This window comes from Netta rufina, assembly GCF_964035555.1.
Source record: "Netta rufina genome assembly, chromosome: 2".
Taxonomy (NCBI): Eukaryota; Metazoa; Chordata; class Aves; order Anseriformes; family Anatidae; genus Netta; species Netta rufina.
The window spans coordinates 156934797-156958393 of NC_140124.1; the positions used below are offsets into that span (position 1 = coordinate 156934797).

Genomic DNA, 23597 nt, shown 5'->3' on the forward strand with positions numbered 1-23597 from the left:
CATATCTGTTTCATTTCCTGCTTAATTCAGAGGTGTTTGATCTCCTGTTCTCCTGGTCATATCATGCAGACTGCAGCAAGTGAGAGTAGAATAATTTTCTGGAGAAAATAGAAATAATGTCTTGTGTTTCTGTGCTCCCCATGCGTGGGATCAGTATGCACAGTGGCTCTTCTTTGCTAGGTAAAGATTTCCTGTCTTGGCTATATAGACATTGAGTTAAAGGGAGCTTCTCTGAAACTGTCCCTAAAATTGGGGAAATGCTCAAGTTCTTGCTTCTAGAAATAACACAAGTTAGAGAAGGGTTAAAGCACAAGATTTACAGTCAAGTAAAACCTTGTATGGTGATTATCCTGTAACAGAGCAGCTGTGAGGCAGGAATTGTAGGTTTATCAGAGTAGTGGAGCCACCTTGTCTGCACAACATGCAGTGAGACATCCCTTACCTTGTGTGTTGAAGGCCAGAAACCATATTCCTTTTCAGAGCTCTTCTCCAAGAGCTGCTTTCTGAGTTCTAAAGTTATTTCTTCTGCTGCTGTTTCTTAAGCTTATTGTACTGGCAGCCCTGTCAGCCTTGAGTAATAAGAAAAATTGATTGCTTACGTCTTTAGAATGGCCCTTTACATCTTTGTTGGCATGTACCGTGTGTCCCCCTACACTTGCCTTTTGTCAGGGCACAGGCCTCTTAATCTTTTCTCATGTAGATATTTGTTTCCCAAATCCATTTTTGCTCTTTTCATTGCTATTCTCTAAGTTCCATCAGTATATCCTGCCTTTTTTATTATTATTATTTTTTTTTTTTTTGCAAAGACAAAGACTCCCAAGGCTGACAGCTAGCTAAAGAACAAAACTACTGCCAGGTTTTGATATTTTTGACCAAAGACCATCATCTGCTTGCTGCCAGGGCTGGGTCTCCCATGAGGTTAAGTGTTTGCCCTGCTAGATAAAGCTGCGGATACTTTTAATGTGTGCCCATGTTGTCACGTGGCATAGTAATTTTACTTGGTTCAGTCCTGCTGAGTATTACTATCACGCCATGGTCATCATGCAATAAGTCAGCGTCATGCTCCCATACTACAATGTAATGATCTTCCCTTCATATTAGTTGTTCATGATGAGTGCTGTCATGTATGCAACAAATAAATCAGGATAAATCAATAGGAAAAATGCATCCTTCATCTGCCAGCCAACAGGATTAGTCTTTTGTCCCAAGCAATACAAATCGTGGATTCATTGATCATAGATAATCCATAATGAAGAGCTGTTAAGTCATCACAGTGTTGTTATATAACAAATCATCATTTTATTTCCCATCACATGGCACCGTAACGTGATGTTTCTTAGGTCCTATGAGATTTCCTGGTAGCTTTTAAGAATGCCTCCTACAAAATGGGCACACAGAAAAGTGGCTCAAGTGTGAATTCTTCTATGAATTCAGCTCACGGCAGGTAGAATTAAGGGCAATGTCACAGGAAAACCACTTATCTTTCCCTGAGTTTTCTTTTAAAATTTCGGTCTAGATATGATTTTTTTTTAATGGAACTTTTTTTGAATTTAATATTTCAAAGGCTAAGCAGAGCTCTGAAAGTGAAATTAGAGTAAGTTATAGTCTTATGACCCATTGCCGTCTGCCTCCTGAGAAAAAAAGATTATGCATTAAATGTCAAGCAACATTTCCATAACATTTGTAAGGGATGAATATTGTTGAAAAGGCATCTGCAAGATGAATCACAAAGAAAGCAGAAAGTCAGGCCATACTCTTAGCTGCTGTAAGACATAATTCAGAATAATTCGGATTTACAGCAGCTGAATATTTGGCATAATACTATTTTAATCATCTGAGTTGGAAGTGTGATGTGGGCAGTGATGCTCTGAAATTTGTTTATGCTGGAAGCAATAGTGAAGTCCACCAGGATGTCTTGACTCAGAAGAGTTGAACAGTTTGTCCATGTTGAGAAACTCAGGACATGGGGCTAGGGAAGACTGAATCCAACATAAAGAAGCAGGAGCTCTGAAGGTTCCCCCCATAGTTAGGGAATATTGCATTGGTGTTGTGAGTAGCAAATTCAGACTGATGCAGTGCCTGTTTAAAGCAGAGTGTCTGCATAATCCGTTGGAGCACGTTTTGAAGCTGATAGATTGAAGTGTTACCTGTCACTAGTGAAAATTAGAATTTACCTCTTCAGCAGCATCCTTTGCAAAGCAAAATCCACATCTAATCTTGAATCCAGATCCAAATCATTGTCAATATGATGTTGCAGTTCTTTTCAAGAATGGAAAACCCTATGCAAATTTAGATCTCTGGTTCAAACCAATACTTAGAGGTCAAATCCATTCTCAGATGTGGTTGACAGGTTTCCTATTTGCATTTTGGTAATAATAATGTACATATCTGTATGTATTAAGAGTGTGATGGGTGACCAGGTAGTTCCAGAAAAGCGAGTTCTTTGGTACAGACCTTCTCTATCAGCCTCTATTGACTGTCCTGATTTTGGGCAATCAAACTGCAGACTGCTACTTGATTGACTTCCTTTACCAAGCCATGCATTGGGCATCTTGTGTTTGCTGATCCTTTTGTGGAAGATGCATCTAGAGCGGCACGTTATGGAGCAAACCTCAACTTTCCATTTGGCTTTTCTACACCTTCAATTTTTTTTACTGCACTTACTGTTTAGCCAGTTATATTAATGCACCATTGCAAATGATAGCACTGAAAGATTTCACTTATTTCAGTATAATGAGCCAGATATCAGGGAGCTGGGAGAGAAGTGGAATACAAACGTCTGTTTGGCAGTTTGGTTGAGGGTTGTCTTTGGCTGCTGGTTCTTTTCTTAATAGTGCTTTAAAATTATTGCCTTTGTTGGACATTAAAGTTGAGTTTATCCTACATAAAATTACAGCATATCTACATTATATCTGGCCCTTACCTTACAAGGAAGCCTCATAATGCTTAGTTTAGTTGAAAAGATTTTATGCCATTTAACGGCTCCCTGAGGGATATCACATTGATTAAAAACACCACCAAGAAACACATCTGAGTCTGAAAAGGTTGTAGAAATATTTGCAATCATAGTATCATTATGATTACAAAAATAACCCATCACTTCAGTATGTGGTCACTGCAGCAGAACTGATGTAACAGTCCTTGAAAAATTCTTTAGGGCATTACGTCCTGATGTTCATACCCGTGTCCAGGCTCCAGCTTTCTTCAGGTAAAACTTTCACTGAGGTCTGAGAGTGGTACCTGTATAACCAGCAAGTAAACATAAAAGTCTTGATCATATATCAGAAAATGGTAAGCAAGTCCCATGCAAGTACTGTAAACCATGTGTCACAATATCTGTCTTGTAATTTATTGTGTTACCTGTTTATGTTTGTTAGTGAATAGCTTGAGGTTTTCTATTCAGAAAATCCTGAAGCTCAACTTGTTGCTCAGTCTGTGCATAGCTCTACTATTATTTGTTAGATAGAAGCTCACAAAGGAAATCTCCTGGTACTCTTGGTGCCAAATACATAGGACAACAGACAGCCTAAAATCTCCATTGCTGCTGAAATTGTTTGGGATGCTTTTAGTGAGAGAGCTGAAGGGCTGAATAGCCCATAGAAACAGAGCTACCTTCTAATTTCTAGAGCCATCAACCATAGAAAAGATGGAGGTTCATGCAACAGTACTAACACTGCAGGAAGTTTTTGGTCCTGTGAATTACTAAGTGGCTTGAATCTTAAAGGAGTCTCTCAAGAATAAAGTTATTTGCAATACTTGCTAAAGATAGAAGCAACTGCAGTTCTTTTCAAAGCATTCAGATGGGCAGATCACACAAGAAAACTGAAATTTTTCTGTTCATAAAGATGATCAGAGTTACATATCAGCTCCTGTGATGCTTATTGTTGTGGAATTATAGGGACCATCAGCTACAGGGTAAGGGAGCAACAGCAAAAGGTCAGTCTTCACATCAGCTCTATGCTTGTCTGCTTTAGTCACTTGAAACCGTGACACGTTTCCACCTGTTGGTGTCTTCCATGTGCTCTGGAAGTCCAAGTGTCTGTAGCCTGAGTACTGACAGCCATTGTGACAAACCAGCCTCTGCTGCAACTGTTCCCCTTCCCTCTGGCAACCCACAGTGAATGTATTCTGTCTCCCCTCCTTGGGAAATACCACCCTTGTGGTGTAGTGACGTAGAGTGGGAAGGGCGTGAAAGGGGGAGTGAGGTATCTGCATCCTTCCTCCCCACCTCAAGTTTATGCATGATTGCACCATCGGCTAGTAGTCCCTCCTGTAGAAACTGTGTGTCACCTGTTTTGGTAGCGTGAGTGTTGCAAAGCATCTTCCTGCTTCCCTGTGCCAGGGCCTCAGGAGACGTCTAGCCACAAGTATGCATGTGCTGGAGAAGTCTTCTGAAGCCCCATGGGATCAGGAGGCTGAATTAGCATCCCATGTGGGAGCAGGGGAGGCTGAAGTGAAGCTCAATTCTCTTTTCCTCTCCCTTAACAGGGCATCCCTTTGGAGCTCCTGCGTGGTCCTGCCTCTCCTGGCTCTCACCTGGATGTCTGCAGTTCTGGCAATCACAGATCGGCGGTCGGCGCTCTTCCAGATCCTTTTTGCTGTCTTTGACTCATTGGAGGGCTTTGTCATCGTGATGGTTCATTGTATCCTTAGGAGGGAGGTGAGCAGAATGACTCGTTCTCTTTCATATAACCAACAAAGTTCCTACAGAAAATGTCTGAAAAATGCCCACTCAGCCTGGTAGCTTTTCTAATCCTATGAGCTTTTGCCTTCATGTAGGCAGTGGCCAAACAAATGACCATGACATTATCAGTCAGAAGATGGGAGGCAAGAAAGAATGAATCAGTGGTTGTTATGCCAAGTGTCCTGTAGAGTAGAATTTGGGGGACACTCTTAGATTCACTTTTTTCTAGCTCAAATGCCAGGTTTTGCTTGCTAAACACCAAAAATCTCTTTAATGTTTTCATAAATGACTTGGATAAAGGAGTGAAAGTTGTTCTGAGTAAGTTTGAAGATGATAATAAACTAGGAGGTGGTGTTGATTCCCTTGAAGGTATAGAGGCCTTGCAAAGAGATTATGACAAATCAGAGCTGGGCAATCACCAACAAGATAAAGTTTAACAAGAGCAAGTTCTGGATTCTGCACCTGGGAAGGGGCAACCCTGGTTATATGTTCAAACTGGGTGATGAGAGGCTGAAGAGCAACCCCAAAGAGAGGGATTTGGGGGGTTTGGTTTGTGGCAAGCTGAATCTTATGAATCTTATCTTGATGACTCTTATCTTGATGAATCTTATCTTACATAAAGCTATTAGAGAGTGTCCAAAGGAGGGCTACAAAGATGGTGAAGAGTCTGGAGGGGAAGACGTATGAGGAGCAGCTGAGGTGCCTTGGTTTGTTCAGCCCAGGGCAGAGCAGGCCAAGAGGAGGCCTCATGGCGGCCTGCAGCTCCCTCATGAGGGGAGTGGAGGGGCAGGCGCTGAGCTCTGCTCTCTGGGGACAGCGACAGGACCCGCAGGGAACGGCATGGAGCTGGGACAGGGGAGGGTCAGGCTGGGGGTTAGGGAAAGGTTCTGCACCCAGAGGTGGTCGGGCACTGGGACAGGCTGCCCAGGGCTGTGGTTATGGCACTGAGCTGCTGGACTTCAAGGAATGTTTGGACAACGCTTTCAGACATAGGGTCTGATTTTTGGGTGGTCCTGTGTAGAACCAGGACTCAGTGGTCCTTGTGGGTCCCTTTCAACTCAGAATATTCTATGATTCTGTGAAAATTAATATTTCCAGGCTGTTTACACCTCTCCCTCCCCAATATGGATTATTAAGAAAACCAATTTTGCTTATTTGATTTTGAGAGGGGCAACCTGCACCAAGGTTTACGGCATGATTGTATGTTGGCATTAGCACATAGACATTTGAGCTAGAAAGTAATGTTAGCGGTAATCAAGTGAGGAAATTGAGTAAATTCTCTCCAGCCTCCCTGTGGAGATTTAAAATGGTAAATTATATCAAGGAAGAAAAGGAAAAATCTTTTATGTTTCTTTTATTCTTTTCATCCTACTGAGCGGATAGACTATTAATAACAGAGACAGGAAGCCCTTTTTTTCAGTATTCATTTTATCTTCTTACAGCTCCTTTAAATTAAGTAAAACAGATTAATTCCTTATGTCAGGCCAATGAAATCAATGGAATTACAACACTGGCTTGGCTGAGACTCCTTCTTCTAATTGCGTTATGAATATGGGCCTGCATTTAGCTCCCATTGCAGTCACTGGCATTATTTTTTTTCCATTGATTTCAGTGAGTTTTGGATCAGATATATAGTACAGCTGGTGGTGGATCATAACCAAAAATTGTAGACCCTAATATAACGATTTATGCAATAGCATCCATCATAAAAAATATTGTGATCTACCAAGTGCTATATTTTCATTTGTTGTTGTTTTTAGCAGAATTTAATACATTTGGTTCTTCTGTCTGTTTCTGACTTGTGCAAATCCATTTGCTCCTGCAGGTCCAGGATGCTGTGAAGTGCCGAGTCGTAGATCGTCAGGAAGAGGGCAATGGAGACTCTGGGGGGTCATTTCAGAATGGACATGCTCAACTAATGGTAGGGAAAACTACCATCTAGTCTGTTACTAAGGGACCTATGGGTGTCTTTTACATGTAACTGATAAACAGAGGGCTCTGTCCATCATATATTTTGCAATCATCACTCCTTTTTCCTTTAAACCTGCGCTTGAACAATCATAGTGTAGGCTCTTTCACACAAGGCTTGTTTCTTTACATTGTAACATTCAGGGGCTCCAGCTTACTGGGTTTTGCAGACATCCTGGGGAGATCTTTCCTTTCCCAGAAAACACAAAAGGCAAATATATCTCCTAAGTCTCCCAGACCTTTTCATCTTCATCATACTGCCTCATCCTAGCTGGAGCTAGGAGGCAATTTTTTTTAATACTGATTTAATCACAGTGTGTTGGATCATAGTCATTATTATAAAGATACTGTCTCAAGCACACTTGTTTACATTGCTTCACTGGGAATATAGTTTAAGCACTGTAAACCCTGCTCTTGTTGTGTAAATCCTTTACAAACAATCTAGATAAGACAGCAGGATAAACAATGGGGAATTGTCTTGCATTTACTCTGGTGTTGTGATGTGTATGACATAGGAGGCATTTAATTTCTGAAACTGGAGTAACAACATCAGGACAATCACTTATAAGATTCAAGCAAGTTCTTAAAACATCTATTTAATATTAGACCTATATCACGACCTCAGGAATTTTTGCCAGTCACTCCTGTGCTAAGCCAGGTAGATTGTGCTTGGGTGCCAGGTCTCATTTCAGTCCAAAGCACAATCTTGAAGTCAAGACATCAAGGCATATGCTATTCTACCACATCTCATATTTAAAAACAGGTGCCTCATTTCTAATTTAAATACGTATTCTTCTAATTTTCACACATTTATTCTGACTATGCTTATTTACGTGTAATTACAAAGGCCCTTGTGTGCCTCATACTTCAGCTCCTTAAATAACAGACAATAATCATATCCAGTCCCAGTCTTCCTTGCAGTAAGTTAACACACTATTTTATGCTCTTTCTGTAAGACATTTGCCGTCAAATTATTTCTGTAACACTTTTCCACATGTCCTTCAAACTCTCAGTATCCTTTCAGATTGTGGACACTATATTTGCTATTCTATTGTTAGCATCCCAAGAGCTATATTCTGAAGTGTCAGATTTTTCTCCCTCTGTATACCTCTGCTTTCATTTATTATCAACCATCTTGCAAAATTCTGTCAGCTACAAGTTTTTAGCTATGAGATTACATTTACTTCTGAACTGTTGATAGACGTGTTGAGAAGTAGAGAGCTTACAATCAGTTTCTTTACATCCAAGCACAAAGAGCTCCCAAATTCAGACATGAATGATGACTCCTTGCTGATATTTTAGAAGGGTACAATGTTATTTTATAGTCACTGAATTGTGCTGTAACCAAAGAAATCAAAGTCTTTGAAGGACAGGATTTTTGTTGTTACCTTTTCCACTAATCTCAAAATCTTCTCGATGTATTAAAAGAAGCTTAGCTGAGCAAACTGTTTTCCACAAAATCTTGTTGACATTTATTAAATATAAACCTATCATTTGTTTATTTATTTATTGATGGAACTAGCACAGGTTGTTCAATTGCATTTTTTCCTGAAACTCCTATCATCAAAATGTGATTACATTTTTCTTTGTCATCACACTTGCCCATTTTAACATGAACCTGATATTATTTCTCTTCTATTCCTTTCAAATTTATTTGATATTCTAAACAATTTGCTAGTAAATTAGCATAAGTAAGGTTAACATAATTACTCATAATTCCAAAAACTCTTGGTTATCAACCTGCTAATACTAAAGTGTTTATCCCAGGGCAATGGGGATGTTATTTTACACACTCTTCTTAGTATGAAATTGGAATGCATTTCAGCACATTAGTACAATTATTTTAAATGCCTTCTTTCTGAAATGATACTAGAAATAATTAGTGAACTCTTCTACCTTTTGCTATTCTGTGGTCTTCCCAGCACACAAAATTCTTTAAAGTGTTATCTACTATAAGCTTTCGAAAAGGAGTTAATTCATACTGAGAGAAAGAAAGAGTTTCATTTGCCTGTACAGACCACAACCAAAGTTAATCAGCCTTTGTTCCTAGAGGGACCATTAATTTTATATTTTAAGATATTTCAGAGTTTCAGAAGATATTTAAGAGTTTAAGAAGCAGAGACATGTTTCCATTTCATGTGATTTTATGATAAATCACAAGAAATTACAGTAAGTATGGAGCACTATCAGCAGCATCTGTAGACCTTTTTAACTGGTGGAGGAGAATCCACTTGGACTAAATGTGGGAGATAAGTCCAAGGCAGATCAGGCCAGAAATCTGTCCCCAGTTTATTTGAAATATGCGTAAACATCTTCCAGGGAGATATATGAATTTGGCAGCTCAGGAATTAGCTTTTGGATGATCAGAAGAATTCAGCTGGAATGCAGTGTTACAGTGCCTGAGGTTCAAGACCCACAGGTGGAAAAAAAGTAGTCTGTTTGACATGTTTCAAAAACTAACTGAAATGTCTCTCCTCTGCTTTTCTGGCAGTGATCATGTCTGGCTCATGAATTAAAACGTTTTTTGCATTTTCCAGATGCCTTTCTTTTCCCCATCACCTCCTTTTGACCACGTCTTCTGTGTTCTCTGTCTTTCAGACCGATTTTGAGAAGGACGTGGATATGGCTTGTAGATCAGGTGAGCACATCACAGGTGAGAATCAACAAGTGACCTGGTTTGGGGATTGAACTAGGCCATTTTTTTTCCCTTTCTACTTTATTTGTGTATGTCGTAGTGGCTTGCATGTGCGTGTGTGGGCTGCCCTTACTCTCAACCCTGGCCAAAAGAAAGCAGCTCCCCTAATTCTCCCCTATGCTTGGCTTAACCTATTCCCCTCCAGCTCTCTTGGTCTTCTAGCTAAGGTCAAACCTTGCTCTGAAGTATTATGTCTTACCTATGGTCCATGTGACACAGTGCAGAGAAGAGAATCAAGGAAGAAGAGATTGGTTGCATCTCTTCCTGCTGTGATCCTTCTTTGCTGTAGTAAGCCCTGTCCAAAGCCAGCCTCAGACAGCTGTGTGCTCAGGAGGTGTCTTTAAGCAGGTCTGGACTTTGGAGAGCCTTCCCAACATACTCCCCGGCCCCATGCACACCTCTGGTGCAGTAGTAAGCTGCCTGTTCGTATGGAGGCGGGTCAGGTCTTTCTTTGCTTCCACTTTTCTCCTGTGTGTTCAGTCACACACGCTCTTTCTGACTTCTTATGCATGGGCCAACTGTCCCTGTCCCATTAAGTCCCTTTTCTCCCATGCCCCTGAGGGTGTCTGCATCTTCTGAAGTCTCCTTTGCTGCCTGTTTGTCTCTGCAGGTTTTGTCTTTTCCTGATCCTGGCATGCCTGACCATTTGGCTGGGATTTATTATTTGATTTTTTCCCTTTTTGTAGATATTTAGGTTTTCATTTACCTTCCCACACTTGTCCCCTTCCCCAAGCAAGAGAAATACCAGCTCGCTTGGCACTTGCATATAATTCACATCTTCCAAACCAGGATCTCTCCAAGCCAAGGACAGTAAATACTATGTATGCAGTTCCTATCATGGGAAAATTTCTCTCTCTTTCTCTGTATTACTCTTTCTCGTTCTCTTTCCTTCTCATTCTCTCATTTTCTCCCTCACTCTTTACATCTGTCTACCTGTCCCTTCCATTTATCTTTATCTAATCTATCATTTCTTTATCTGCTTCTAATGTGTTTATCTATCTTGCATCTCTCTCTCTCTCTATCTTGCAATCACTTATTTATCACTGTCCTCAGCTGTCTGTCTTGCTATACCTGTTGTTTATGTATTTCTATCTCTGTCAACATTTATCTCTGTCGCTGTGTTTCTGTGTAGTGTCTATCACTGTCACTATCATTTATCTATCTAATATCTATCTATATCTTATCTGTCTTCTTCAGTCCTTCTCTCTGCCTCACTCCCTCTCCTTACGCCTATCACAGCCACAGTATATTTATCTCACTTATCCCTGTGATATCTTATTTCATGGTCTCTTTCTGTCCATTTATCTCTTTTCAGGGTCGCTCCATTTTTTTTCTCTCTGTTTCTCTGTCTCATACTCTATAATTGTATTTCTCGCTGACTCCTTCATCTCGTTTGTCTTTCTCCTTCCTTTCTGACACTGAAGACCTCAGTTCAAAAATACCATCTGCAAAAGACATGCACGTGAGACCAGGTCTGACTTGAATGCATGCTCAGCAAACATGCATACCCAACCGGCTACGTAGCCAGCAGCCCACTTTGTGCTGACAGCCAAGGCAGACCCGAGACTTCTGCAATCAGGAGCTGTTCTGTATCTATCACCAAGTTTCTTGCTTCTAAATTGAGTTTTCCAAAGGAAAGGCAGAAGACCCTGGATCAGCAGCTCTTTAACAGCCTAGCCCTCCCGTCCTTAGTTTGCTCCTTTACAACTTATTTTTTGTTTGTTGCTGTCTGCCTGAGGAGATAAACATCCCCTGGTAAAGTGCCATTAGTCTGCACCAAGCTAATTAATAATAGTCACCATTTTGGAGACCTTTCTGTACAGTATATCAGTGGTCTTCCTATGCATTCTGCTTTTTTGAATAATAATAAAAAAATTATCCATTGTTTCCTGGCCATGACTTATCCTGGAAGCACCAGCTCTCGTGCTATGAAAGTTTGGAGATACACCTGATACTGCTCATAACATGGATCCACTGGTAGGATTTGGTCTCTAGCCCAATGTTGAAGGTTCACTGCTTCATGCTTGGAGATAGGTAAGAGCAAACCTCTCCAAACCTGCTTCATGCAGCTGATGTGAGCAAGGAGAGTCTAAATCACTGAACCTTACTGACACATCCTAGCTAAAGGCCTGATTTCAGTAACACCTTCCTGCACCCTATGGTATGAATACATTATAATTCTCTAATTTGTCCTAGTGTGCCCTCTAGCCATGTCAAGATAACCGTGGCTGCCATAGGTATGCCCTGTGTGTGTAGATTTTGAAGCTTTTTAAAAGTTCCTGTATTCCACTTGGTCTTTTCCTCAACCTGCCTTGCCTGCTCTGTAATTTTTGAGGGCTTCTGTGCTCCTCCAGCATCCACCAGCATAAGCTGGCAGAAAAATAGGTATGACCCCAGTCCCATGGGATTCCTCTGCTGTGTGTCAGGTCACCCCAAAGACCTTTGTCTCTGCTCCACAAGAAAAAAAAATTGTAAAAGGTCCTTTTTTTTTTTTTTTTTTCTTTTTTTTATGAGATGGGAGAAAGGGGAATACAAATTTATATCTCCTTTCCTGTGCTGAAACGCTGGGTAAGTATCCTTCAGTGCCACGCCACTTTGTCCCTGCCCCATAGTCAGTGTTTTCTATCCCCTGCAGACATCAAGGCTGATGCCATAATCTTCTTAAGGTCTTTGCTGCAGCCTCAAATCAACCGAGCAATAGGTCCTTGTGCCCATAATGAAGCAATTGTTTTGTTGTAGACTGTGTGGTGTGGGAATGAGTGTCTGTGTGTCCTGTATATAGCTCCTAATCGGCATGTTCACCTTATCCTCAGATTAAAGCATTCCCCTCCTCTTCAGGAATATTCATGGAACTCCGTTTTGTCCCCTATGCAAATTGAGAAATACTAAATGATTATCTCTCACTAAGGCTTGGCATGATTATTGGAACATAAGCTTTATGGAGAGCTTGTCAGAAATTGATAAGAAAATATGATGTGTTTTAAAATACCAAATCCTGAAACCATCCGTTGGAAAAGATCAACCTGAAGTAGTTTAGCAAATTTTTAAAATAATAATATATATTAAGAAAAAAAAAAAAAAAGAGCTGTAGATAATGTTGCATTTCAACTATTTTCTGATTCAAAACCATTTTTTTTTCATGAAATCAAGCTTCTACATGAAACAATCTGCTCAGCCATAGGCTAGTAACGTGTTATGTATATGCTACATGTGCTAAGTAACTATATACATGTAATTGCTTTTTGAGATAGTGTTATCAGTATGATTATATGTGCTGGTGTACTTTGGAGTTTAGGCCATGACTGGGTTGGGAAATTCTCAGCACAGAGAATTCTCTTAAAATGAGGGATCTTTTTTCCTGCCTAGTTTTAGTTTCGCCTTCAGCATCCTGGACTAAAAGAAAAAACAACAACAGCAACAAAGAACAGTATTAAATTGTTTGGCCTTTGTAGTCTGTTTCTGAGAGGTCCAAGGGAACATGCTAACATGGTGTGACTGTGGTTGGTGTATTGATGTGTTAAAAAAAAAGGCTAAGGTGAGGTGCTAAGGATATTTGTCTGTCTCCCTAGTGCTGAATAAAGACATCACCGCCTGCAGGACCTCAACCATCACAGGAACGCTGAAGCGCCCATCACTACAGGATGAGGAGAAATTGAAACTCAATCACCAGAAGGGGTCCTCAAACTTTAACAGTCTTCCAGCCAACGTCTCCAAGATGCATCTGCAGGGCTCCCCGCACTACCTGGGGGCCATCAACCTGAACGAGTTCAGCAATCACAGTCTCACCCTGAAGAAGGACAAGAACCAGCCTCCCAAATCTATCTACATCTGTGATGGGGACATCTTCAAGAAGTTGGACTCAGAACTCTCCCGGGCCCAAGAACAAACGCTGGACACCAGCTATGTCATTCTGCCTACCAACACGTCTACCTTACGGGCCAAACCACCCAAGGACGAGAGCAAATACAGCATCAATATTGACCAGATGCCCCAGACAAGGCTGATCCACCTCAGTATGGCTACTGACCCAGGTTTTGTCGTCAAGAGTCCTCCACGGGAGCCTGTGACCATGACTTGCAGTGAGGTGCAGGGCTCCTCCATGATACAACAGCAGCAGCAGCTGCCCCCACAGAATATCTCCAACGAGTCACAGATTCCCAACAGCCTGTGTGACACAGGAGACTCAGGGAACTCAGGTGTGGTGTCCAAGAGTGAGACCGTCTCCACCCTCTCCATGAGCTCCTTGGAGGTGAGCATGTCAATCCCTGTGTTGTTCCCAGCCCATGGTGATGCCATGTCCTCAATGTTGGCCACACCAGATGTTTCAAGAGAGGAGTCCCAGGGCAAATGCAGTCCCCTATTTAGTTCCAGTATTACATTACTCTGAGGGAACCCCAGCAGGTGATATCATTTTGTAATTTAATTTTTAAAATCCCTCATTGCTTACAAAGCCACTGTCTTTTGCCCTACAGGCAATGCAAAGTCAAATCAAAACTTTGGCTTGTCAAAGACGGTTACGTTTAATGCAAGGCACATGGCTTGCATTACCTTTTCTCCTTCTATCCTCTTCCTCCGCTTCCCATTTTAATGGCTTCAGTCATGATACAGTTTGAGAAAATCCTCCTGGTTGCAAATGTAAAATGTCCTTAAGGCATGCCCCACAAATCTCTTAGCACCAAAGAGATGTCGGGGGTTTTACATAAGTGCAGGCCCCACCTTCTGACCCGTGGTAACTCAGGACATAAATCAGCAGTTCCCTCTAGTCTGTACCTCTTACACTGATGTCTGTCTGTCTCAGCTTTTGTACTTCTCACCACCTGAACCTTATTTTGCATGTTATTAGAGAGCAAGTCTTGGCTACTGCTGCCCAAATTTCAGTCTCTACTGACTGTTGGTCAAAAGCCCTACTAGATCAGATGGCTGAGCATCTCTGTTTGCTTCCCATTCTATGAATCACCTGCAAGCTCCTAATTCAGAGGCTTGAATTAGCCAAAAATCTATGCTCAGCCCTCCTTGGGGCTCTGTGGTTTTGTGAGGGATCCCTCTAATGGCACTTCACATCAGGAACAGACAGAGAAACATATGTGGTGGAAAAAGGAAAAAGAGAAAGAACCTCTCTGTTTTATCTACTGTGTGGTTCAGTCTGTGCCCAGCATTATCAATCCCTTACTAACCATCGCACACCTCTCTTTTTCTTTTGAATCCCCAGAGACGGAAATCCCGGTATGCAGAGCTAGATTTTGAGGTGAGTACATCCTTTTCTGAGTGTGTTCCTTGATGGGTAGTGTAAGAAAGAGAAATGCCCTTTTTTTTTTTTTTTTTTTCCTGGCATCTTTGCAGAAGTACAGCCTTTGCCAAAGAGTTGCTTCAGGGGGTTGAAAATGGTGGGTTGAAAGAGCTGTGCTGGCTGCCTAGTAAGGCTTACCCTGTGCAGCTAAACCAAAGGGTGATTTATATTGGTTTGTGCTTAAATTATGGAGCAGATGCTTCTGTGTAAACATTTGTAAATCAAGATCCTGTGTCAGGGTGCACAAGGCCTGTAGCTTCTCTTCCGTGAACAAACTGCTTGTGGAAAGCTGATAAGGTCCTACAGGTGGCTGTGCCACGTTCCCATTTGGGAAGCACAAGTACATCTTTTGCTTAGTGACCTAAAATGCCTTGTCTTTTGTGCCAAAGCTCTGCTGCTTAACAGAAAGGCAGGTAATATGTTCGCACTGTCACAACACCTCATCAAACCTGGTCTTTCACACCTATTAATGAACCTCACAGAATCTGCCTGGGAGAGACAAGTATCTGTACTGTACATAGGGACGTGTCTGACCTCATATCTGAGGCACAAAGTGGAAAGCTTTGAAAGAGCCAGTGCTCCACAAAGGGTCTTGTGGCTACTGGGAGCTGTTGAACACCTCCTAAGTCAGATCATGGCATCTGTGACTGCAGAGCCATGCTTTCCCTTCAAAGCTGCTGTCTTATTCCAAAATAAGCTACATTAAGGGACCATGAGGAGTTGCCTCTAATGTTGGAACCACTTCAGAGCCCAGGGCTGTGAGTTTGGTGTGAAACTGAGGCACAGTGAGTACATCTGAGCTGATTCTTCATATTGGTCACAAACCACATAAGCCACCAGTTATTGAGCACTTGACAAAGCACAAGCAAACAACCTTCACTGTGCTCTTACATGCAAAGGGAAACCCTTCTAAAACTTGGTCCTACATCTCCTTCTGAGCAGTTGAAGGTAGAAGTGAGATGCAGAACGATGAAAATACAATGAAAAAGCAAATTGCAAAGCAGTTTCTGTTATAACTTCTTTGGCCTAAATCCTACACATTCAGATAAGCTCTGAATATATTTGCCAAGGAGGCATGCTCTGAACAGAGTGGGGGCATGGCATCAGTGATCAGTTAAGAAAGGTCAGCAAAACTTCCTTGATCAAGCTGGTAGACCAGTGCCAGTCAAGCACAAATTTTGCAGCATAGCCAGTTGGCAGGCGCAGGTTTGGGGCAACCATAAGGTCAAAAATTGTCCCATCTTATCCTGAAATTAAAGGCAGCATTACACGGAGTCCTCAGTGAAGTTTGAAGCTTTTTTAGGCAGGACAGATTTCACCTACAGGGAGACAGATTTAGGTTTTAATAATACATGTAACTTTGGGGGGAAGAAATTATGGTTTTGTACAGCTGGATAAGATTTGCTGACGTGTGGCCCTTGTGTTTCCTTCAGAAAATCATGCACACAAGAAAACGTCACCAAGACATGTTCCAAGACCTGAACAGAAAACTCCAGCACGCAGAGAAGGAGAAGGAGTCTCCAACAACGGACAGCAAGGTTAGTCACATACATACCCAGCACCATCACCTCCTGGAGCCATCTAGTGCCAGCAGGAGCACAGGAAAGTTTGGGAGCCCTTACTCAATGCCTTACCTTGAGCTTATGTCCGTGCACATTGCAACAATGACACATGCTCTACACAGTACTCAGAGAGCCACAGCAGAGTGGGCAGCAACCCAGGTGGAGAAAGTCTGTCCTTGTGTCCATTCACATATGGGGTCTGTGTTTCCTTGTCTTTGTCTGCTCCCCATGTTTGTGTCTGTCCTTTGCCACATGCCTCCACTCACAGCTAGGAACTGGAAACAAGAACAGCCTTGGAGAAATTGAGGTGGAAAGAGGAAAGGGCAAAATGCAGGGGTAGCAGGAATCATAGGACCATTCAGGTTGGAAAAGACCTCTAAGATCATCTAGTCCAACCTTTACCCTAGTGCTGATGTCCACCACTAAACTGTGCTACTGAGTTCTACATCTACACCTTTCTTGAAGACCTCCAGGGATGGTGACTCCACCACTTCCCTGGGCAGCCTGTTACAAGGCTGCACAATATTTTTAGCAAAGACATTTCTCTTATTATCCTACCTAAACCTTCCCTGATACAACTCGAGGCCATTTCCCCTCATCTTATCACTTGGTGCTTGGGAGAAGAGCTCGATCCCCACCTCGCTGTAGCCTCCTTTAAGATAATTATGGAACAGAATTTTCTGTCCCTGCAGGGGCCAAGGAGGCAGTGACGCGCATAGCTGTTTAGGAAAGCAAAGTCAGATCCAGGAAGCACAGTCACCTGCAGAATGGTCAAGGAGGTGCTGGTGGGGCTTATTTGGACGGGACAGGCTTAGAGACAAAACCAGAGTGCGGAGGGTGGCTGAGAAAGAGATTTAGTTTGATTCTTTGTGGAAGCAGAGCACTACAGAGCCTTTGGTCTGAATTCAGAACTCACAACATAGCTGCGCCGAGCTCTGCAGACGTGGTCCCAGCAAATCCTATTTTTATTGAGCGTGGCAAGGTGTCATTATGGGCTGCCCAGTGTTACAGAATAAGTGGAATACCGAATCTAGCGGAGAGGCTCAGATCAAAGAAGCCTGTGTTGGCCTAAAATCCCAACGCATTTCACTGAGTTTCAGCTCTGAGCTTTTTTTTTTTTTTTTTTTTTTTTTATTTAGGTATGCCACAGCTGTAAGAATCAGAAATGCCTAAGTACCATGTAAAAGCTAATCTATGGTATGTTTGCAGGAGAGTTTTATAGATTGAGATGTTTTGGGCATTTCAGAGATATATCTAAATCTATCTAGAATTAAAGTTGCCAGAGTCAGCATCGAAGGGCTTTGAACTGCTGGAAAGAAGCTGTGAAGGTGGCCTCTGAATATTGACTGAGTCTTTTTCAAGGTGTGAATTTCCCTTGGATGTTATCTGGGAGGGTGAGCTTGCAGTATGGGCAAGTAAGTAGTAGGTATAGATTTAGTAACATCCAAGGTGTTACAAAGGAAAAGAAATATATTTCTTCACCCCTTTTTCTGCCATTTGCTGCGGGGGACCACACTGGAAATCAGGTCCCATCTTCAGCTTGCCCTGAGAAGGCAAACCGGGGTTATCAGGGATTAAAGTAACAACAAAAGAAATGTTTCTCTTTTATGCGTGTTTAGGTTATAAAACGATGGAGTATTTCTTCTGGTGGAAGTGATAAAACTAACGCTAGCGTAAGTCTGGCTTTCATTTTGTATTGAAGAGCATTGTAGACCAGTCCCAAACCTTTTCCTAACGCATGACTCCAAACACATCCCTTCACCAGTAGGAAACTCCTTGCCTTGTGGGCATGAACAAGGTCAGAAGGCTCCTGGAATACCCTTGCACTCTTTCATGCGTAGAGCAGAAGGGATCTTTACTGGGTCTAGTCCATCTGCCTGCATTCCTGTATCTTTGATTCCACTTTTAAATAAGCAACCACAAAGTCAAGCCACCAAGCCTCTCTCCAACCCTGGCAGTTTCCCAGCCTCTCCTGGCAGCATGTCCCGTTGTCCTAAGCCCTTTCCCAGACACGATGCTTTTCCTAATCTTCTTGCAATTCATCTCTCCTCCTTCAACTCCAAGGTCAGAAAGCTGCCGCTGAGACTTGAACTAAATGTCTACATAGAAGAAAGACTTCCTTTGCGAATTCCTAGGAATGGTGCTGACCCTGTTTAGGGTTTGGTTTGTGTTGTTTTGTTTTTTGTTTTTATTTTGATTTAAATGCTAGTACTCTCTGGCCAAAACTGATCATCCCATCATGCTAGATACATAGTTCATTTCAGATTAATTATTACATTGTTAAATTAGAATAAACAGAGGAATGGGAGAACAAGGAACAACAAATCTATCTCTTTAGGAAGGGGGATTGAAAACTCAGCCATCATGCATATTTACTGTTGAGGATTTCTCTAGCTTAAGTTGTAAAACATGATTTTTCAGCAAAGATCTGAAGGTTTGTACCGGCACATATACTCTTCCTCTCCAAGTACTCTGACATGTTTAAACTTTGGATAAGTGTTACTGCAGTGTACACTTCAAAGGTAAAGAAGATTGCCCTTTACCCACCATCCCAGAGCAGTTACTGGCAGAGCTGGAAACATCGTCAGGGGTTCCTGCATGTTTGAGCTGTTTGGCTTTTCTCCTTTACAAGATCCGTTTCTGAAGGGCATTACTGAGCTGAGAATGACCCAAGCCCTATCAAAGACAGCCTTGACTTGTTCCTCTGGGCTTGTCTCTCATCCTACAGACATAGAGGCAGGCTTGGGGAAGAATTCTGCTTTCCCCTCACCCAGCAGCCAGGGAATCCTTTGCTTACACCTCTCTTCTCCCTTGCATGGAGGCCACAGGGGTGGAAGATCTGTTTCCTACAGTGAGAAGGCAAAAAGGGATGCAGAAGGCTCTGCTCTTCTGGGTGATGTTGGGCAACACCAGCCCTGGTGCCAGGTACACCTCCAAGAGGAACAGCCTTACACCATCAGAACATCCTGCTCCAGGGCCAGCCAGGAGCTAAAAAAGCTGTCCTGGTAAAAGCTTGCACAGCCTACCCCGATCACCAAGGAGGCTTTTTTTGGCTGAAATCAGAGGCCTTAATTCAGCAAAATGCTGAAGCACACATAGGCTGCAAAGCACCCTGCAGTGCTGCCATGAGCCATCACACGTGGCCCTACAAGTCAGCAGAGGTCTGGAGCCCAATCCACACCCCACTGAGATTAGGGGTGTCCCCACAGCCTGTCATCATCCTACTGTGAGCAGTGCTGCCAGGATGGTGTGTCAGAGGTAGGCAATTAGGAGAATGGGAGTAGTGCCAGGCCATATTTAACGCACTCCCAGGGAACACTGTGGCACCAGTGTTTGCTGCAGTTAATTTTGCTGCAAACCAAAGCACAGTGCTAATGCTGAGCTGACTTTGAGCCTCAGAGCACAGTAACACAGTAAAGTCCTTCTCTGAACAGCAAACATGGATTTTCCTCTTCGATCTTTTCAATTTATTCCATATTCCATGGACTTTCTAATATGAACCCCAACTATAAAATTGCTCCCACTGGAAGCACGCTCAGCTATCCCTGATTAAAATTGCCCAACCCAAAATTGTCCTTGTTCAAAGCATTCAGGACCACACATCTACCTACCTTTAAGCCTAGACCAGCACACAGGTGTGGGTCTCACACATTTGTGTCATTAAGAATTAATCAGCGATGTAGAATATTACCCAAATCTAACTTTTCAGTGCTAGCGAATAATAAAAATAAAGTATTAGTAGACTGACATACAGCAAGATCTGACGACTGCAAGTTGAAAAATCAATTTTTAATGCACTGATAGACCTCTATATGACCTCATCATGGGTTACAGTAGATTTTGTCTCACTTGCAGTCTTCAAGATCAGATGAGACAAGGAAGACAGGGAGGATTTGGGGAAAATCTGCCCTAATACAAAGGGAAGGTACAAGGTTGTTGGCAGGACTCCTTTGCTCCTGTTATGCTGGACTTTGGGACAGGTTATGTCTGTCCCCCAAAAGGGATTTGACTCAGGGACATCTGGGTTTGTTTTGCTCATCAACCTGTGTGTGGCAGTTGCACAGTTCCCCTCTCAGTTTATCCCAGACCAAACCGAGAACTGGTATGGACCCTGAGCTGAGAACCAATATGTTGAAACATCTGAGAGGCTTGAATAGTTGTCCTGTAGACAGCTAATTTGTAGCCAGGAAACACAGAGGGAATCAAAGGCTTGGAGACAACCAAAGTGGGATTTGCATCAGAAAAAAATAATAACAAAACAGCCACCCACACGACACATTCTAAGTAATTAAAATAATTCAAAGTGCTCTCAGCATCTGGGATCCACCAAGCCTTCATTTTTAACACCACAGTGAGTCTTAAAAGTAGTCCTGATTATTAATCCTATTTTCTTGCTACTCTGCTGGATGCCAAAGCGAGTGCTGATGGGATGGGTGCATCCCACAGGTTGCTCCATGAGCTGGGTCCTCTGCTCTCCCCTCAGTCAGGGCTGAGACTCAGCCAGCCTGAATTCATCCAGGCCCTGAATACTGCAGGTATCTCTTTGTAGCAGCTTTAAGGCACATTTTGCTGCCCAAACGGATGCGTGTTGAAGTGTTAGGTTGGTGCTGAGTCAGACAGCAGAGTTCCTCCTAGTCATTCCCAGCACTTTGAGTCATGCTTTAGCCACCTGATTGCTCAAAACAGAATAATAATCTCGTGGCTGGAAACCTTGCTGCAAGTTTGTTTCTCAGTTTAAAAATCTGCCTTTTGCCTGTCTCAAGCATTCAATTGTTTCCCTACTTCCCCGTACGTATGCATATTTCCCAAGGTCTGTATTCATTCAGCCAAGAACCATCCACATCAAAGCAGGACGGTGGCTTCTTTCAAGCTCCTTTGTACCACCCGGGAATGATTTTTCTGCCCAGATCTATATTGTCAGGGTAAAACATCTCCAACGCTTCTCCTCCCTGCGAGTTAATTGCTAAAGAGATTCCAGCGCCTGGGCTGGATGTCAAGAAGGGTCCCCATGCTCTGCAGCTGCATGGTATGAAAGTGAAGGCTTTGCAGCCTTTAAGGTAAGCCAGGGCTTTGTTTCTTCTGTGCTTAACACCAGCTTTGAAAGCATTGGAAGTGACACTCCTGCCTTCCCCCTCGGCAGGAGCCCTTTAATCCAGTTCCATTAGAGAAGTTTGAATCACATACATATTCCTCTCTCCTTGCCAGCATCTGGCTTTGCATTCGTTTCAAACAGCAGCTCTTTATTTGTGCAGAGGTCAACGAAAGCTGTGCTGTGCAGAGCTCTCCACATTTCTCTGCTTTGACTGTTCTTATTAGCTGCTCACTACGCCCAGCTCCCTATGGCTTGAATGGCTTCTGCTTTGGCTACAGCCCTGTCCTGGACCTCACATAAAGGTGCTGGACTCATTCCTTAATTCAGCTCTAAGCTCAGCTCTGAAATTCAAGTCCCATCTCTCCAAACCCAGTGGAAAAAAAGTTTTTTTTTCTGCCATTCTCTGACTTTCCCCTGATTTCTGTTACACCGCTTCTGCCCTGATTACTCACTTTCTTCTTCTTGGGTCGAGATTTTTCTAAGCTTTCCCCTTCGGACACCTGCAGGATGTGCCCATCCCACCAGCACTTGCTCTGGCATCTAACAGAGGAGCCAGAACAAAGGACTATTGATCAGTGCCGTAGCTCATTGCTAGTCGGGGCTGCGTGCCTCCCTGGCAGGCTCTGCTGCTTGACACAATTCATCTCCTTGCTCTCTGGATACCTGGGATTCTTCACACTGGCTCAGAAGCTGGCAGCTCTGGGAAAATACAGCTTCTCTCCATGGGAAGCTCTTTGTGTAGTCTGAGGTTGTAGTGGTGGTCAAACACAGGCTTTTTCTTGCTGAGGAATTAGAAAACTGGGAGCCTGTGTCCTTCTGCAAGGGAAGCTCCACTTACAGGTGGGGTGTCTCCTCTGGGCCATGTGTTTAATTCTCTCTGCACTTTTTAAAGGCTTCGGTAATTGACAACTATTAAAAGACAAATTAGAGTAACTGTTACAGGGAGGAATGCTACATAAAGTAGAATAATTACTACAATAAATTCCGCTATGAAAACTGTGACAAACTTTAATTCATTCACCCATAAACCATCTGTCAGCTGCCCACTGTCCCACACGCCATCACTCAGCAGTTCACCTTCTCCTGTAGATCACCTGATAACCCATGTCCCAGCTATCAAGCATCAAAATTTCTCAAAAAGGCATTTTATTCCCAGTATCTTCTGTGCTGACAGCCAGTTTCTGCCTTGTCTTTTGATGCTAACCCGGTATCATCAGCTCCAAAACCGCTCAGTGCCCACCAACAGGTTCAAGACAGATCAAGCAAAGGACTCTGTAAGGAATCAATCACGCTTTGGGTGCTCTTGGTCACCTCGTGGCATCAATGGTTGTTGGCAGTTTGGGAACACCCATGTGTCCGTGTCCACCAGCAGACTCCTCAGTAGACCATAAAAATTGTACAGAAAAGAATGGTGTGTTCACTGGGTAGATTAATGGTGAGAATACCTTGAACAGCTGTCGTGGTTCCGCTCGAGTGGGCAGCCGAGCTCCACCACAGCCGCTCTCTCACTCCCCCTCCTCAAAGAGGAATGGGGAGAAAATATGTGAAAAGGGCTCAAGGATTGAGATAAGGACGAGAAAATCACGCAATAATTATTGTAACGGGCAAAACAGACTCGGCATAAGGAGATAGTAAGATTTATTGCCTACAACTAACAAGCAAGAGAAGTGAGAAAACAAAGGAAAAAAAAACAAAAGCACCTTCCCCCCATCCACCCTCTTCCACCTCCTCCCCCCGAGCGGCGCAGGGGAACGGGGAATGGGGGTTATGGTCAGTCTACAGCACTTCTTCTCTGCCGCTCCTTCTCGGTCACTCTCGTCCCCTGTGCTGTGGGGTCCCACCCACGGGATGCAGTCCTTGATGAACTGATCCGGCGTGGGCTTCCCACAGGCAGCAGCTCTTCCAGAACTGCTCCAGATATGGGTCCGTACCACGGGGTCCATCCCTCAGGAGAAAACTGCTCCAACCTGGCTCCCCTACGGGCAGCAGCTCCTGCCAGATCACCTGCTCCTGCGTGGGCTCCTCTCCACGGGCTACAGGTCCGGCCCAGAATCTGCTCCGGCAGGGGTCTTCCACAGGCGGCAGCCTCCGTCGGTGCAGGGCCACCTGCTCCACCGTGGTCTCCTCCACGGGCTGCAGCGTGGAACCCTGCTCCACCGTGGTACTCCATGGGCTGCAGGGGGACATCCTGCTTCACCATGGTCCTCACCACAGGCCGCAGGGGACTTCTGCTCCGGCGCCTGGAGCACCTCTCCCCCTCCTTCTACACTGACCTTGGCGCAAGGCTGTTCCTCACTCCTCTGACTCTC

The 23597-nt window shown here is 43.3% G+C and overlaps 1 protein-coding gene across 1 annotated transcript in view; it reads left to right on the top strand.

The window, feature by feature from the left end:
- ADGRB1 (adhesion G protein-coupled receptor B1) overlaps positions 1-23597 on the top strand; it is a gene marked incomplete at both ends in the record, with an annotated part of 183177 nt that overhangs the window by 153806 nt on the left and 5774 nt on the right. The window contains 7 exons of the mRNA XM_084306745.1: positions 4489-4660; positions 6510-6605; positions 9251-9305; positions 12917-13596; positions 14557-14592; positions 16068-16172; positions 17816-17869. Coding sequence (XP_084162871.1) covers positions 4489-4660; positions 6510-6605; positions 9251-9305; positions 12917-13596; positions 14557-14592; positions 16068-16172; positions 17816-17869 — 1198 coding nt within the window. The remainder of the gene's footprint in view (positions 1-4488; positions 4661-6509; positions 6606-9250; positions 9306-12916; positions 13597-14556; positions 14593-16067; positions 16173-17815; positions 17870-23597) is intronic.